This window comes from Equus caballus, chromosome 4, assembly GCF_041296265.1.
Source record: "Equus caballus isolate H_3958 breed thoroughbred chromosome 4, TB-T2T, whole genome shotgun sequence".
Classification (NCBI taxonomy): Eukaryota; Metazoa; Chordata; class Mammalia; order Perissodactyla; family Equidae; genus Equus; species Equus caballus.
Genome location: NC_091687.1, coordinates 53,455,590 through 53,470,610, shown reverse-complemented (window position 1 = coordinate 53,470,610; position 15,021 = coordinate 53,455,590). Strand labels below are relative to the sequence as shown.

Sequence of the window (15,021 nt, the reverse complement as noted above, 5' to 3'; positions counted from 1 at the left end):
ACTCCCTCAAGCTCTCATTTGAAAGTGAATTCCAAAGGCCAATTTTCCTGAGGAAAGTACATGAGACGTAGCCTGCAACTTGGTAGGAGAGTGATTTTCCTCTTTCCCACAGTCTCAAGAGGTATTTCAATGACTGCAAGTGCCCAGTTGTGATCCTGACATTCAAGAGAAACTTCAACATGAAGAGCTCTGTTCTCTTTTCTTGCTCTCTCCGGGGTCGGGGGATGGGGCGAAGGGCATTACTTGTTGCTCCCTTAAAACTGTTTAGAAAACATTCACCAACAACATACTGCAATCGCATTTGGCATAGAGACCCTGGTGCAACTGCTGGCCCCAAACATACCAAGTGCAGAACAATGACTTTAAGCAAACCCCCTCACTTATCAAGAAACCGGGAAAAATTGGTTTAACTTTCTCGTCATCCGTAATAAAACAGAACAACTGACATGTGAATGATCATATGTGTATAATCACAGTGCCTAAAAGTGTTTTTCTCCCAAGAAATACTATGTAAAAATGTCATTCTAATTGTTTCAGTGCCAACTAAGAAGTGAAATAGTTTCATATACTTACTCAGTGCATTTTCAAAAAGATGAATAAACTTAAACAGGGTTAAGCAAATATTTAGAAGAATTGAGGAGAAGGGTTTTTGGCTTAAGGAAACTAACAACTAAAAGGCACACTTCTGGTTTCTTTTCCTTCTCTGAAAGGTTCCAGACAGCAGCATATTACTTAGGTTGAACACGCAGAACTGGTTTTCATACCAAACTCATCGTTGCTTAGTAAACAGAATATCTGAGATGAACTTATGCCACGTGAGCTCAGATTTTAGAAATTATAGCCTAACATTTTTCCTTTGCATTTGCATTATATTCTCTAACTAAAATTTCACCTTTATCCTCAAGGCTGACTGGGTAAACCTTCTAAGAAACAGTCCTCTAAAAGGAGTATGTAAACAGGGAATAAGAGAAATTTTAAAAAGTAATACATTTTCTTTTTTAAATGAATGCTAGCTTTAGAAGAAAGGAGCTCTAGGGTCTTGAGTTTGCATTATAACCATTTGTTGTAATTTGAGGACAGACCCTGATCTGAAACTCACCGCCCTCTGAAACGTGTGTGTGTGTGGGGCAACATTTCTGTGCACACAGGCAGTGAGTCTGCTGTAATCCCGGGATCAGCCTGACTTCCACAGGCTCACTAGATTCAGGACACATCTATTCAGAGGCCTTTCCAGTGGGCATCATAATACACGGTGGAATGGGAGCTACAGCTCTGCACCCAGACACCAAGATCACAGGAGACCCCCGGCAGAGGCAGGATAATCAAGCACGTTCAGATCTGCCTGAGAGAACAGAAAGCCCAGATTAATCTGACAAGACTGCTCTTGGAGCTAGAAAATGTATTATTTGAGTGGCTAATCATCAGTAATTACCCAATTTATAATCCTATAGATGAGAAGCCCTGAAGACTCATGCACCCCAAGCCCTGATTTGTGACTGGGTTAACCCAAATAAGGCCACTGCAATTAGAGCACACACCAAGGCTACGGGGTGGTTCTCACTGGAATAGCCCTTTCCACATATAACCATTTGTACCAAGAAAAGTATTCTATCAGGAGATGCCAGAACCTCACGGGAACTTCTAAATGGAACAAAGCAAACAGGGAAAATACCAAACGCCTTAAAAGAAGACAGAGTTTAAAAATCTCACTTTCCTCATGTGTCACATACAATTTCATCTTACGGCACAAGTGGGAACATTGTCACAGTTGCTCAGAGGTCAATATGACATTGAAGGACAGCAGAATATGCCACCCCAGAATACATCTCTTTGGAATAAAGATTATTTGGAGCTGATTATTTTTTATTTAATTTTGGTGAGGAAAATTGGCCCTGAGCTAACATCTGTTGCCAATCTTCTTCTTTTTGCTTGAGGAAGATTGTTCCTGAGCTAACATCTATTCCAATCTTCCTCTATTTTTTGTATGTGGGATGCCGCCACAGCATGGCTTGATGGGCGGTGTGTAGGTCCATGCCCAGGATCCAAACCAGCAAACAGGCCGCCGAAGCAGAGCACATGGACTTAACCACTATGCCACCAGGCAGGCCTGTGAGCTGATAATTTTTGAGAAACGGCAGACACAGAAAAAGCTCTGAAAACAGAGTACAAGTTTACCTTTTTGTAAGGGAAATTTACCTTTACGAAGGAAATCTCTATCTGTACCAGGAAGAGAAGGATGACTCTAAATCCCAAGAAACTTTTATCAATGTAAAAGGCACTGACTTAAATCTTTACAACAAACCTTACGCTTGTTTACTGTGCTTTTCCTGGTAAGCCCCCATAACTGGCTCCACTCACACACACCTTTCTTTCGTCTTTAGCTGAAGATGGTATTCAAGATGGTGGCTTGGGCCACCTGGGGGAGTTTCTCAGTTTTTCTGGGTATATCCTCATATACATGAGGTACAGATGTTAATAACATTCCATTTTTCTCTTCTTAATCTGCCTTTTATTGCATGGGGTCTCAGCCAAGAACTCAGAAGTGTAGAGGGAAAATTATTTTTCCTCCCCTACAACATTATGGGAATTGCACAATTCAGTTTTCTTGAAAGATTAGCCAGTCTTCCAGAGTCATAGATTTGACACACCTACAAAATGCTCTAAAATTCTATAGATTAACCATTTACCCTTTTTCTTGGTCTAAAATCAATCAAGACAACTGCCAGTAAAGTACCATCTACTACATAGAATGCAAGACAAGAAATTAATAATTTTCAGTAACAGGAAAAAACAACATATTTTTCCCAAATAAATATAAAAGACTTCTCTTTTAAAAAACAATTCTCACTATGGAGAAATATTAAACACAGAAACATTTCCAGAAAGGATTTGGGGATGACCACCAGTAGACATTAGCACCGAAGTTCATTTCCATGGCAGGATTATACACTAAAATAGCAATACTCAGCTCTAGGTCAGTCAAAGAGAACCCAAAGCAAAAAGAAAAGAATTCCACTCCACTTAATTCATTTATCAATTATTCCATTACTTTCTTTTAATTCAAACATTCATACACAAAGAAAGGTTTCCATCCTTTAATTTTTAAACATAATATACAGAACCACAATACTATTTCAATTTCAAATTATGGGAGATCACATTCAAATATGCTTGGATTTGACAAGTTGCTGTTACAATACTGAGAAATTTCATGAAATAGGTATTTAACAATTTATAAGATAATCAAGTATCTTTTTGCTACGTGGGCCAATGCATTAAGAGTAACTTGGTTAAAAATGCAGTCTTTTGGACTTCAAATTATTATAAAAATACATCAAGATTATATAGGTATACTTTCGGAATTTCTCAAACTCATTCCATTTTCAAGGCTGGAGGCAAATGTACATGAGAACATTTCATGAGACCATTTCTCTTTCGCAGTTACCTGTAAAAATCAAAAACTAAACTACACTTTCCTAAAGACACAGCTATTTCTAGAATACATTAGTGTAATCATAAAAGACTACTAGAACTAAATTATCACTTTTATATTAACAATTTTTACCATAATACACCTTTCCTAAAAAGACAAAGAAATTTGGGAACTTACATTTCCCTTATTGAACTTAACATAAAAGAATCGCATACTTTCTGGCTTTAATAAACATCAATTCTTTTTTCCAGTAAGGAACTATCTCCACAGCACAGTGCTACATACAATTAATTATTCCAGTGAGATGTCTATTTAGAGTCACAATATGATCAACACAATAGTGCCATACAAAGTTTTTCTGCAGGTAAAAATGCTAAGAAAGGCCACAGTGGACAGTGCCAGACACTGAATACAGTAGATTACAGGGACCACTGAGGTTCAGAGGAGACCACAAGTTTCAACTTTTTTTCAGCAATGGAAAAAGAAAAACATTTAGAGAAACCTAAGAGTAAAAATATATAATTCCACTGTCAATCATGTAATTTTTCACACATTGTTTCCTTAAACAGGCAAAATAGCTTAACTTAAAGTTAGAGAAAGTGAACAAGATCAGAATATGAAAGATTTCCCTTGTTTTCTCATCAAAGGAATGCACTAGGATTAGCACGAGGATCCTTCTGGTTCCTGTATCTGTAGGTCAGCCAAACACCCAGAATCTGGAATGGAAGAAAAAAAAAGAAGAAAGAGAAAATAACAGTTGTGTATATTTATTCAATTTATCAGTAAAACAACTCTGGACTCTCTGGAGCACTTTGCACTATTTTTTCAAAAAGGAAGAGATTTCTTTTTCTTTTTAAAATGGAGTATGTAACCTAAATGAGAGGCCCTAAGAAAAATTAATATGAACACTGTGGTAGGCTGAACAATGGCTCTCCAAGGATGTCCAGGTCATAATCCCCAGAACCTGCAAATACGTTACCTTACATGGTAACAGGGACTTTGGAGACATGATTGAGTTAAAGATCTTGCGAAACAGACATTATCCGAGTGGGCTCAGTGATGGAATCATTAGGGTCTTAATCAGAAGGAGGCAGGAAGGGCAAAATCAGAGATATACAGAAAAGGCAATGTGCTGACAGAAGCGGCAGGAAGTGGAGTCAGAGAGAGAAGATACACAAGGAATGCAGGCGGCCTTTAGAAGCTGGAAAAGGCAAGGAAATGGATTCTCCCCCAGAACCTCCAGGAGCCTTCATTTGAAACTTCTGACCTCCAGAAGCGTAAGATGACGAATTTGCGTTGCCTTATGCTGCTACATTTGTGATTATTTCTTAGAGCAGCAATTGGAAACTAATACAAATGCTGAATTGTCTGAATAGCTAAAATACCTCATATTTTGATAATTCAGAAATTCTGGGTTTAGCAAAAATTAAGTAATAACAAAAATCCTATAATAAATAAATTTTCCAATACAGATCATAAAAAATATTATAATTCCTACCTCTCCAAGAAGGGGGGGAACCTATAATTTTAGAAAAGTGGTAAGTTGTTATTGTGCCATTTCCCATACCAGGTTCACCAAAAAACGAACCAATATAACTTTTTTTAAATCAAGAAATGTGTTCATTCTGTTTCTGCTACTTCAAAGTTGATTTATTTAAAAAACCAGCATACCTCAGAGATACTGCAGGGTCAGTTCCAAAAGTGTTAAAGAATCGTATATATTCGGGCAGAAAATAATCAAAATGTACTTTATTTCCATAGGCCTCCCAAGAATTTGCATACAACTGAGAAACAAACTACCACATTTTTGCAGGCAGACTTTAAGTACCAACCACATTTACTTTACATCTCCAATTAATTTAATTCTTTACAACGTGAATGCTTTGTAATTTAATGCTTTATAAAGCAAACATTGTGATAAAGCGAGTCACATGACGTTTTTGGTTTCCCAGTGCATATAAAAGTTATGCTTACACTATACTGTAGCCTATTAAGTGTGCAATAGCATTATGTCTAAAAAAGCAATATACATACCTTAATTAAAAAATACTTTATGAAGTCTGCTGGATTGATTGACTCTTCATTTCACGAATGATTTCTCTGTAGCATATGATACAGTTTGATAGCATTTTACTCACAGTAGAACTTCTTTCAAAACTGGAGTCACTCTTCCCAAACCTTGCTGCTACTTTATCAACTAATTTAATATATTAAATATTAATATAAATATATGTATTAATGAATATAGTAATAAATTATAACCACCTATTTTTATCATTTCAACAATCTTCACAGCATCTTCACCAGGACCAGATTCCATCTCAAGAAACCACCTTCTTTGCTCCTCCACGAGAAGCAACTCCTCATCCGTTCAAGTTTCATCATGAGATTGCAGCAATTCAGTCACGTCTTCAGGCTCCACTTCTAATTCTAGTTCTCCTGCTATTTCCACCACATCTGCAGTTATCTTCCTCACTGAAGTCTTGACTCCCACAAAGTCATCCAAGAGGGCTGGAATCAACTTCTTCCAAACTCCTCTTAATGTTGATATTTTGACCTCTTCCCATGAATCACGAATCTTCTTAATGGCATCTAGAATGGTGAATCCTTTCCAGAAGGTTTTCAAATGACTTTGCCCAGATCCATCAGAGGACTCAACATATATGGCAGCTATACCCTTATGAAATCTATCTCTTAAATAATAAGACTTGAAAACCAAGATTACTCCTTGACACATGGGCTACAGAATGCATGTTGTATTAGCAGGCATGAAAATAACATTAATCTGTCCTGGGTGACCAGGTGCATTATCAATGAGCAGTAACATTTTGAAAGGAATCCTTTTTTCTGAGCAGTAAGTCTCAACAGTGGGCTTGAAATATTCAGTAAACCATGTTGTAAAGAGATGTGCTGTCATCCAAGCTTGTTGTTCGATTTTTAGAGAACAGGCAGAGTAGCTTCAGCATAATTCTTCTGGACCCTGGGATTTTTGGAAGGGTAAATGAGCATTAGCTTCAACTTAACACCAGCTGCATTAGCCCCTAACAAGAATCAGCCTGTCCTTTGAAGCTTTACAGCCAGGTACTGAATTCTCTCTAGCAATGAAAGCCCTAGATGGCATCTTCTTCCAATATAAGGCTGTCTTGTCTAAGTTGAAAATCTGTGGTTTAGTGCAGCTGCATTTATTAATCATCTGAGTGAGATCTTCTGGTTAACTTGCTGCAGCTTCTACATCAGCCCTTGCTGCCTCACCTTGCAACTTTTATGTTATAGAGACGGCTTCTTTCCTGAAACTTGATGAGTCAACCTCTATGAGCTTCAGACTTTTTTTCTGCAGCCTCCTCCCCTCTCTCAGCCTTCAGAGAATTGAAGAGCGTTCGGGCCTTGCTCTGGGTTAGGCTTTGGCTCAAGGCAATGTTGTGTCTGGTTGGATTTTCTGTTCAGACCATGAAAACTTTCTCCATATCAGCAATAAGGCTGTTTTGCTTTCTTATCATTCGTGTGTTCATGGGAGTAGCACTTTTAATTTCCTTCAAGAACTTTTCCTTTGCATTCACAACTTGCCTAACTGGCGTGGGAGGCCCAGCTTTTGGCCTCGCTTGGCTTGCAACGTGCCTTCTTCACTAAGCTTAATTACTTTTAGCTTTTTACCTAAAGTGAGAGACATGTGACTCTTCCTTTTACTTGAACAGTTAGAGGTCACTGTAGGATTATGAACTGGCCTAATTTCAATATTGTTGTGTCTCAGGGAATAGGGAGGCATGGGGAGAGGGAGAAAGACGGAGAAGAGCCGATCCGTGGAGCAGTCAGAACACACACATTTATCCATTAAGTTCGCTGTCTTGTATGGGTGCGGTTTGTGGCACCTCGAAACAATTACTATAGTAACATCTAAGATCACTGATCACAGATCACCACAACAAATGTAACAATAATGAAAAAGTGTGACACATCGTGAGAATTACCAAAATGTAACACAGAGACACAAAATGAGCAAATGCTGTTGGAAAAATGGTGCCAACAGACTTGCTCAACGCAGGGTTGGCACAAACCTTCAATGCATAAAAAATACGCTATCTGCAGAGTGCAGTAAAGCAAGGCACAATAAAAAGAAGTATGCCTGTAACAAGAAATTCTTAGACTGAAAAAGATACAAAATTTTAATGGAACAAAATGAATTTCATGTTATATTTCCCACTTTAGATCTGTGTCAACTTTTCATTTAAATTTTGTTTATTTAACTTTGTAACCGCTCAGTAGCCCTTTAAACCACTTCTAGCGAATTATGGTAAGTCCCAAATTGTCTCCATTTACCACAATAATAACCCCTGAATTACTGTAAAATTCATGACTGGTAACGTTTATAATTACAACTTGTAAGGCCTAATGGAACTATCGTTTGTGAGTTGAATCAAGGAAAGAGAAGCCTAATTTAAGAAAATGGAAAGTCTGGTTTGGAGTCTGTATGACAGGGAGAAAAAAAGGAATTTACTTAAAAAACACATGAAGAATACTTTGTGACAGGCTCTGTTCTACACACTTTACAAATTCATACAAGCCTCCCAAGAGCCCATGATAGGAACTATCATTTCCTCATTTTACCAGAAAGGGAACTGAGACACAGAGAGGTTAAATAACTGGGAAAGGTCACACAGGTCATGAGCAGAGAATCGGGGTTCAAACCTGGCGTCCATGCTCTTAAGCACATCTGTGGCTCTGTGAGAATCTAATGTGTTACTGGCTGTTCTCACCTAACATTCCACCTATCACTTCAGCCATGCTGGTTATTACAATACTGAAATACCTGTTGTCAAACGGCTACTTTTCTGATGCTCCCCACCTACCCAAGCATCATTTCCCTGACCCTCCCTCAGAAATGCTGGCACAGAGGGAGCTTCTGGTTAGAATTTTTTCTTTTTTCTTGAGTAAGATTAGCCCTGAGCTAACATCTGCTGCCAATCCTCCTGTTTTTGCTGAGGAAGACTGGCCCTGAGCAAACATCCGTGCCCATCTTCCTCCACCTTATACATGGGATGCCTACCACAGCGTGGCCTTCTGAGTGGTGCCATGTCCACACCCAGGATCCAAACCAGCAAAACCTGGGCTGCCAAAGTGGAGCGTGTGCACTTAACTGCTGTGCCACCGGGCTGGCACCTGGTTAGAATTTTTGAGGTATAATATTTTGAGTATCATTGGATATATGCCAATAGCATGAGTTACAGTCCTTAGGAGAAACGAAGTAATTGGGTAAATACTCATAATCTGGAGCCACATTTTACCAAAATTTAATTCCTTCAGTTCAGCTGTAAAGTGACAAAATAGGACAATCCTTTCCTTTGCCCCATTGCTGAACCACTATTTCTGCCCTCACTCCCAAGGACAGCATGGAAGGGAGGCATATCCAAAATGCAAAAAGATCAAAGTTAGATAATTATTGGATTTTAAGTTTACGAAGGTGCTCATGATTTAGAGGTTTTCAAGGGCAACTGAATAGACCTGATTCTAGAACCTAACTCCTGTATTCAGTAGGTCACCAAAGTATAGTTCCTAACATGGAAGTGTCTACGTAGAGTGTGCAATAACAAATCTGTACTCATTTCACTAAATTTAGGAAGGCAGAGGTAATACGCTAAAATATAAACATCACTTCTGAGTAAGTAATTTTAGGCAGTAGATACATTTAATCTTTCATCTTCATAATTTTCTGAATTTTCTCAAGTTTCTACAAAGAATGCGTACTAGTTGTCATTAACTTTTTTCCAGGTTCTAAATCAGTGTTTCTTTGATGGGTTAAATTTATTTTCAGGCATTATAAATGGCTCCAATCAAATCTATTTCACCTATGATAAGAAACCATCAGCTAGTTGGCCTCATCCCTCCAAACTCTGAGAATAATGTGAAATAGTGAGTAAAGTAAACATTTAAAAAGTCAGGGAGCCCATAAAATATTCACTCTCCAGAAAATATCAGCTTGGATAAATTACAATTAAAATCTCTAGCTAGGTTGCAGAAGGATACAGCATATAAAATAGAGAGCAGGATTTCATGAAAGACCACTTTAGAAATCTAAGACTCATGAGTCTATATTCTTAAAGAACTGATATTTTAAAAAACAGCAGGGGGAAGGGTGACTAGGCAGAGCACAGAGGATTTTTAGGGCATGAAATACTCTGTATGATATGATGACGATGGATATACGTAAGTCTACATTTGTCCAAACCCACAGAATGTACAACACCAGAAATGAACCCTAATGTAAACTATAGACTTTGGGTGATCATGACGTGTCAGGGTGGGTTCATTAATTGCAACAAACGTACCACTCTGGCGGGGGATGGTGATAATGGGGGAGGAGATGCATATGCAGGGGCAGGCCATATACATGGGAAGGCTCTGTACTTTTCTCTCAATTTTGCTAAGAACCTAAAACTGCTCTAAAAAAAATAAAGTCCTTTTTAAAAAAAACACTAGGCATAATTAAAGGCAGTGTGATCTGATGAGAAGAAAATAGAACTGCTCAAAAGAACTGAATTCTCAAAATAAATGCCAGATTTAAAAAAAAACCATGTGGCAAAATTCTGGTAACTATTGACTCTAGCTAATGGGGTGAATGGAGATTGCTCATTCTGGTTTTCCTCTATACTTTTAAGCTTTCATGACACAAACTCATGTCTTTTTTCTTTAAGGAAAGAAAGGAAGAATTCACAGAACTGTTTTCAAGCTGTATATGAATTTTCTTGAAGCAAGGTCACAACCAATCCATAAGTAAGACAGCTCTTTCCTGAGAAAAAGTGAAATGAAACAACACTCCAAGTAGGACGGGATGGCAGGGGGAACTTCTTTTAAAAACTGAATATTAAGCTTGGTCTTTATCTACACTTTGTTAATAGGAGCCAAGTGTGGATTTTTCATTCTCAAGGGGAAAAAAAGAAAATCAATTAGAATAAAATATATAACATACACACATATATGTATATATAATGAGCCACTATATGCTATATGTTAATCATACATTATATACATATATATACAATATATACACTATACACAAATGCAATACATGCATTATATGTATATGGTACACACACATATGAAAGGATCTAACGTATAACATGGTGGTTATAGTTGATAACACTGTACTGTATAATTGAAAGTTGTTAAGAGACTAGAGCTTAAACGTTCTCTCCCCAAAAAAAGTACGTGAGGTAATGAATGTATTAATTTGATGGGGGGCATTTTTTCACAATGTATACACATATCAAATCATCATGACATACACTTTAAATATCTTACAATTTTATTTGTCAATTATACCTCAATTAAACTGAAAAAATATATGTATACAGTCATGGGCCAGATAATGACGTTTTGGTCAATGACAGACCGCATATATGATGGTGGTCCCATAAGATTAGTACCACATAGCCTAGGTGTGTAGTGGCTATACCATTTAGGTTTGTGTAAGCACACTCTATGACGTTCACACAACAACAAAATCGCCTAACCACGCGTTTCTCAGAACCTTATCCCTGTCATTAAGCAACGCATGACTGTGTATGGTTGAAATAAATTTCTAGTCCCAAGAAGGAGCTTCTTCTGCCCAAAGTGCCATATCAGCAAACTGAAACTTAGAGATCTTTCATGTCCCTGTAAATGCTCCGCTTGACCAGAAATGTAGTATATTCAGTCAGCCAATCTCCAAATGTCAAGCCAACCCTGGGCCTTCTGACCTCAAACAAAGCTGACCACATAGCCCCAGCCAATCAGATATTTTCTATTTGTCTCTTCCTTGTTCTTTATTCTTTAGCCTATAAAAGCTGCTTGCCTTCCGCCCATTTTGCAGTTCTCCAAAGGAGACTGTCTGCTTCATGACGTGTTAAAGTTGGTTTGTAACGCTTAAATTGTCTTCTTCAATACTTTTTTAACACATGTAATCAAAATGAGAAAGGCCTAAGGATAAAAATCAACGGAATAAACCTATAGGAAGAGGCAATAAATTTAACTACAGAAAAAGCAAAATCTTCTATAAATTTTGTTTAAAAGTCATAAAGAAAATTAAGTAAATGCCAAAGAAATTGAAAGCAGAACAAAGAAGCCTAACAGAGTGGGGACTGAGAGGAAGACGGAGAAAGGGACGGAAAGGAGAAGATGAGAGGGGGCTGGACGACATTCTCCTGCGCCCGGTTTCTAAGCCCACCCCCTCATGAGCCCCAGCTTCGTGAGACGCTTCTTACACACCCCCAGGCATGGAGCCCCATCCTGGTATTCCGATACAAAATTCCGATTTTTTTGCATATGCTATTTTGAGTTTGTTACATGCAACCCAGAGAGCCTCAATCAAGACAAAAGTAAGTGAGCAATTCACAAAAGAAGAGATGCAAATAGTCAAGAAACATGAATATACTGTCAGATTCATCAGTCACATTTTCAAAAGAGCAAATAGAATTGTAATGCTATTTTTACCTATCAAACTGGCAAATATTTCTAAAATAAAAATATCTATAATTAGTGGTCAAATCAAAATTTGGTAGAATTTCCCCAAAAGGAATTTAATAATTTTCTTTTAAAATGTCCACATACTGAGAGTGTCATATTTTACCACTACAGATGTATTCTAAGGAAATAAACTAGAAAATATAGATAAAAAATAATATAGAAGGAAATTGACCATGGAATTATTTATTATAGTGGCATACTGAAGGGAAAATTAAATGTTGAAGGGATTAAATGAACACATTAAACTTCAAGCACATAAAACACAGGATTTTTCTGATTTTCTTTTAAAGATACATGCTCACTCTTACAACAGTCTACCATAAATTTCTATAGTTATATACACAATCTTACTTAATAGCATTATTCTATACGCTATTCTATTCTCTGTTTAAAGCAGGAATGTGACATGGGTGACCAACATGACAATAATAAGGGTTCCCTCATCTTGTTAATACGGTGACTTATCCCTCAGTAATTTACTAATAGCTACAGAATGACAGCTAACACACAGCACCTGCCATGTATCAGGTAGTATTCCAAGTATTAAAAGTTTTTCATATACTAACTCTCTTTTAACCTTCACAACAACTCTACGAAATAGGGGCTTTCCATTATTATGCTTATTTTTAAAGATGAGGAAATAGAAGCAAAGAAAGGTTAAGCAACTTACCCAAGGTCACACAAGTAATGAGCAGTGGAACTAGGTTTCCAAACCACACAGTGCATTCCTTAACCATTTGCTCCTGTCTAATGTACCCTAATTTAATCAGCTCATTATTGAAGAACACAAGCTGGCCCAAAGGTTTGCTATTATAAACAATAAACATTCTTGTGTATTCATTTTTCATAGTTATACGATTATCTCCGTGAAATAAAGCATTGTAAGTAGAATTTATGAGTTAAAGAAAAACATTTTAATTTTGATGCATATTGCCAACTCATACACATCAAAAAGCATCCAGTTATTTAGAGTTTAATAAAGACACTGAGGAAAGAATTAGCATTCCTCAAAAGTTATCAAATAATACGTGTGTGGTTTTGCTTAAAGACACATCTATTATATCTAAATGTATTAATTAATATACTAATATAGTATAAATATATGTTATATAGATAATAAATGAATAACAGTGGTTACTGTAGGTTTTGGAAGGCTAGGAACAAAGGCGAGTGGGGGATGGGGTTGGAAGGCAATTTTTCAAAGCATACATATATGTGTGTGTATTATATATGAACATATACAGTCAACAATGTGAACGTCCTACGTATTCCAAAATTAAATTTAAAATGATAATTTTTCATACAACTTTAGAAATAGGAGAGACCCTAGATACAACCCAGTCTAATCTCCTCATTTCTTTGTTCACTAAACTTTACATAATTTAATGATCAAGCATTTCACCCTGTATAAAGTTCATGCTAGATCTGTGAGGTCTTCTTATTTCAAGCCAGGGCTCCTCCTATTGCAATATTAGTTCTCATGAAAATATCCATTGACACATTCCAAAAGTTGAGTGCAGCGCTAAGGTAAAATGTTATGCCCTCTTCCCACATAAAACAGGGATCTCTCTGACAAAGGAGGGAAGGTACTGAGTTATTTGTACGTACCTCTGTAAAACTGAAGAAGAGGCCAATGCCACCGACGAATCTCAAAACTTCTCCAGCATATTCTCCTATTATCGGAGCACATGGTACGCACGAGCGGCTGCTTTTAAAACAGCTCTGTATCAATTAAAGAAAAGAATTTTTATTTCAGATTACATTTACGAAGAGCAGATAAAAAGTGCGCCCAGACAAAAATTAATGTCTGGAGTATTATATCCAATTTGGGGCTGTGGTTCTTTAGTAATGTCCAAAATTCTTAAGATGGCTCCCAAGATTCCCATCAGTGTACACGCCCTAAATAATCATTCCCTTGAGTGTGGATGGGATTTGGGAATACAATGGATAGTCACTCCCATGTTGTGTTACATAAGACAGTCTTAACAGAATGAAGAGATTCTCATGTTGACTTTGATGCCACCATGTTGTGAGATGGCTGCACAGTTAGGACCGGAGAGCAGCCTCTAGGAGCTGAGAGACACCCAGCAAGAAAACAAGACTTCAGTCCTACAACCACTAGAAGCTGAATTCTGCCAATAATCACTGAGCTTGGGAGTGGACCCCAAGCCTCAGATGAGACAGCAGCCCGGCTGGTACCTTGATTTCACCCTGGTGAGATCCTGAGCAGAGGACTCAGCTAAGCTATACCCAGACGACTGATCCACAGAACCTGAGATAATAAATGAGTGTTGTTTTAAGCCACTAAATTTGTGATAATGTGTTACACAGCAATAGAAAACTAATAATCCCAGAAAAGAGGTCTCCTTGAGGAGACATCCAGCTCAGGGCTCAGAGAGGTAGTAACAGGAGTTTCCCCAAAATATAAACACAAGTGAACTTCCTAGGAGAGCCAAGCTCCAAGTCCATCCTCACACAGGAGCAGGTTGGGACTTGGAGGTCAGGGGTCTGGCCTGGGAAAACAGGGTAGCTGTAATTGGTCCATCACCAGCTCAGCTCACAGACAGAAAGGGCAGGAAGTCGTGATAAAGATGAAGGGAAAAAGGAAAAAGGAAAAAGGGTAATTCCATGTGTTCTCTCCCTGAGGATGTTTAGCTGGTTAAAAAATCCAATTTAAGAGCCAGCTCCAATGGCCTAGTGGTTAAAGTTCGGTGCGCTCCATCTCAGTGGCCCAGGTTTGTATCCCAGTTGCAGAACCACACCAGCCATCTGTCAGTTACCATGCTGTGGTGGCAGCTCACACAGAAGAACTAGAATGACTTACAACTAGAATATACAACTATGTACTGAGGCTTTGGGGAGGAAAAAAAAAATGAGGAAGATTGGCAACAGATGTTAGCTCACGGCAAATCTTCCCCCCACCCACTGCAAAAAAAAGACCCTAAAGCAGGGTTGCCAAACTTTAAAAAAAAAAAAAAAAAAAAAGAAATCCAATTTAGTACAGACCACTCTCCTCCTACTACCCTGATATGCTTCAAAACCAAGATATTTACATGCCTCCTCTGAATCTCTAAGGCTGATTTGCTATTATT

General features: G+C 37.8%; 1 protein-coding gene across 1 annotated transcript in view; it reads right to left on the bottom strand.

Annotated features, from left to right (window-relative positions):
* Positions 1 to 3,025: 3,025 nt before the first annotated feature.
* Positions 3,026 to 15,021, bottom strand: part of TSPAN13 (tetraspanin 13) — a 35,856-nt gene continuing 23,860 nt past the window's right edge. The window contains exons 5-6 of the mRNA XM_023639323.2: positions 13,538 to 13,651; positions 3,026 to 4,149 (exon numbers count right to left, since the gene is read on the bottom strand). Coding sequence (XP_023495091.2) covers positions 4,075 to 4,149; positions 13,538 to 13,651 — 189 coding nt within the window. The 3' untranslated portion in view covers positions 3,026 to 4,074. The remainder of the gene's footprint in view (positions 4,150 to 13,537; positions 13,652 to 15,021) is intronic.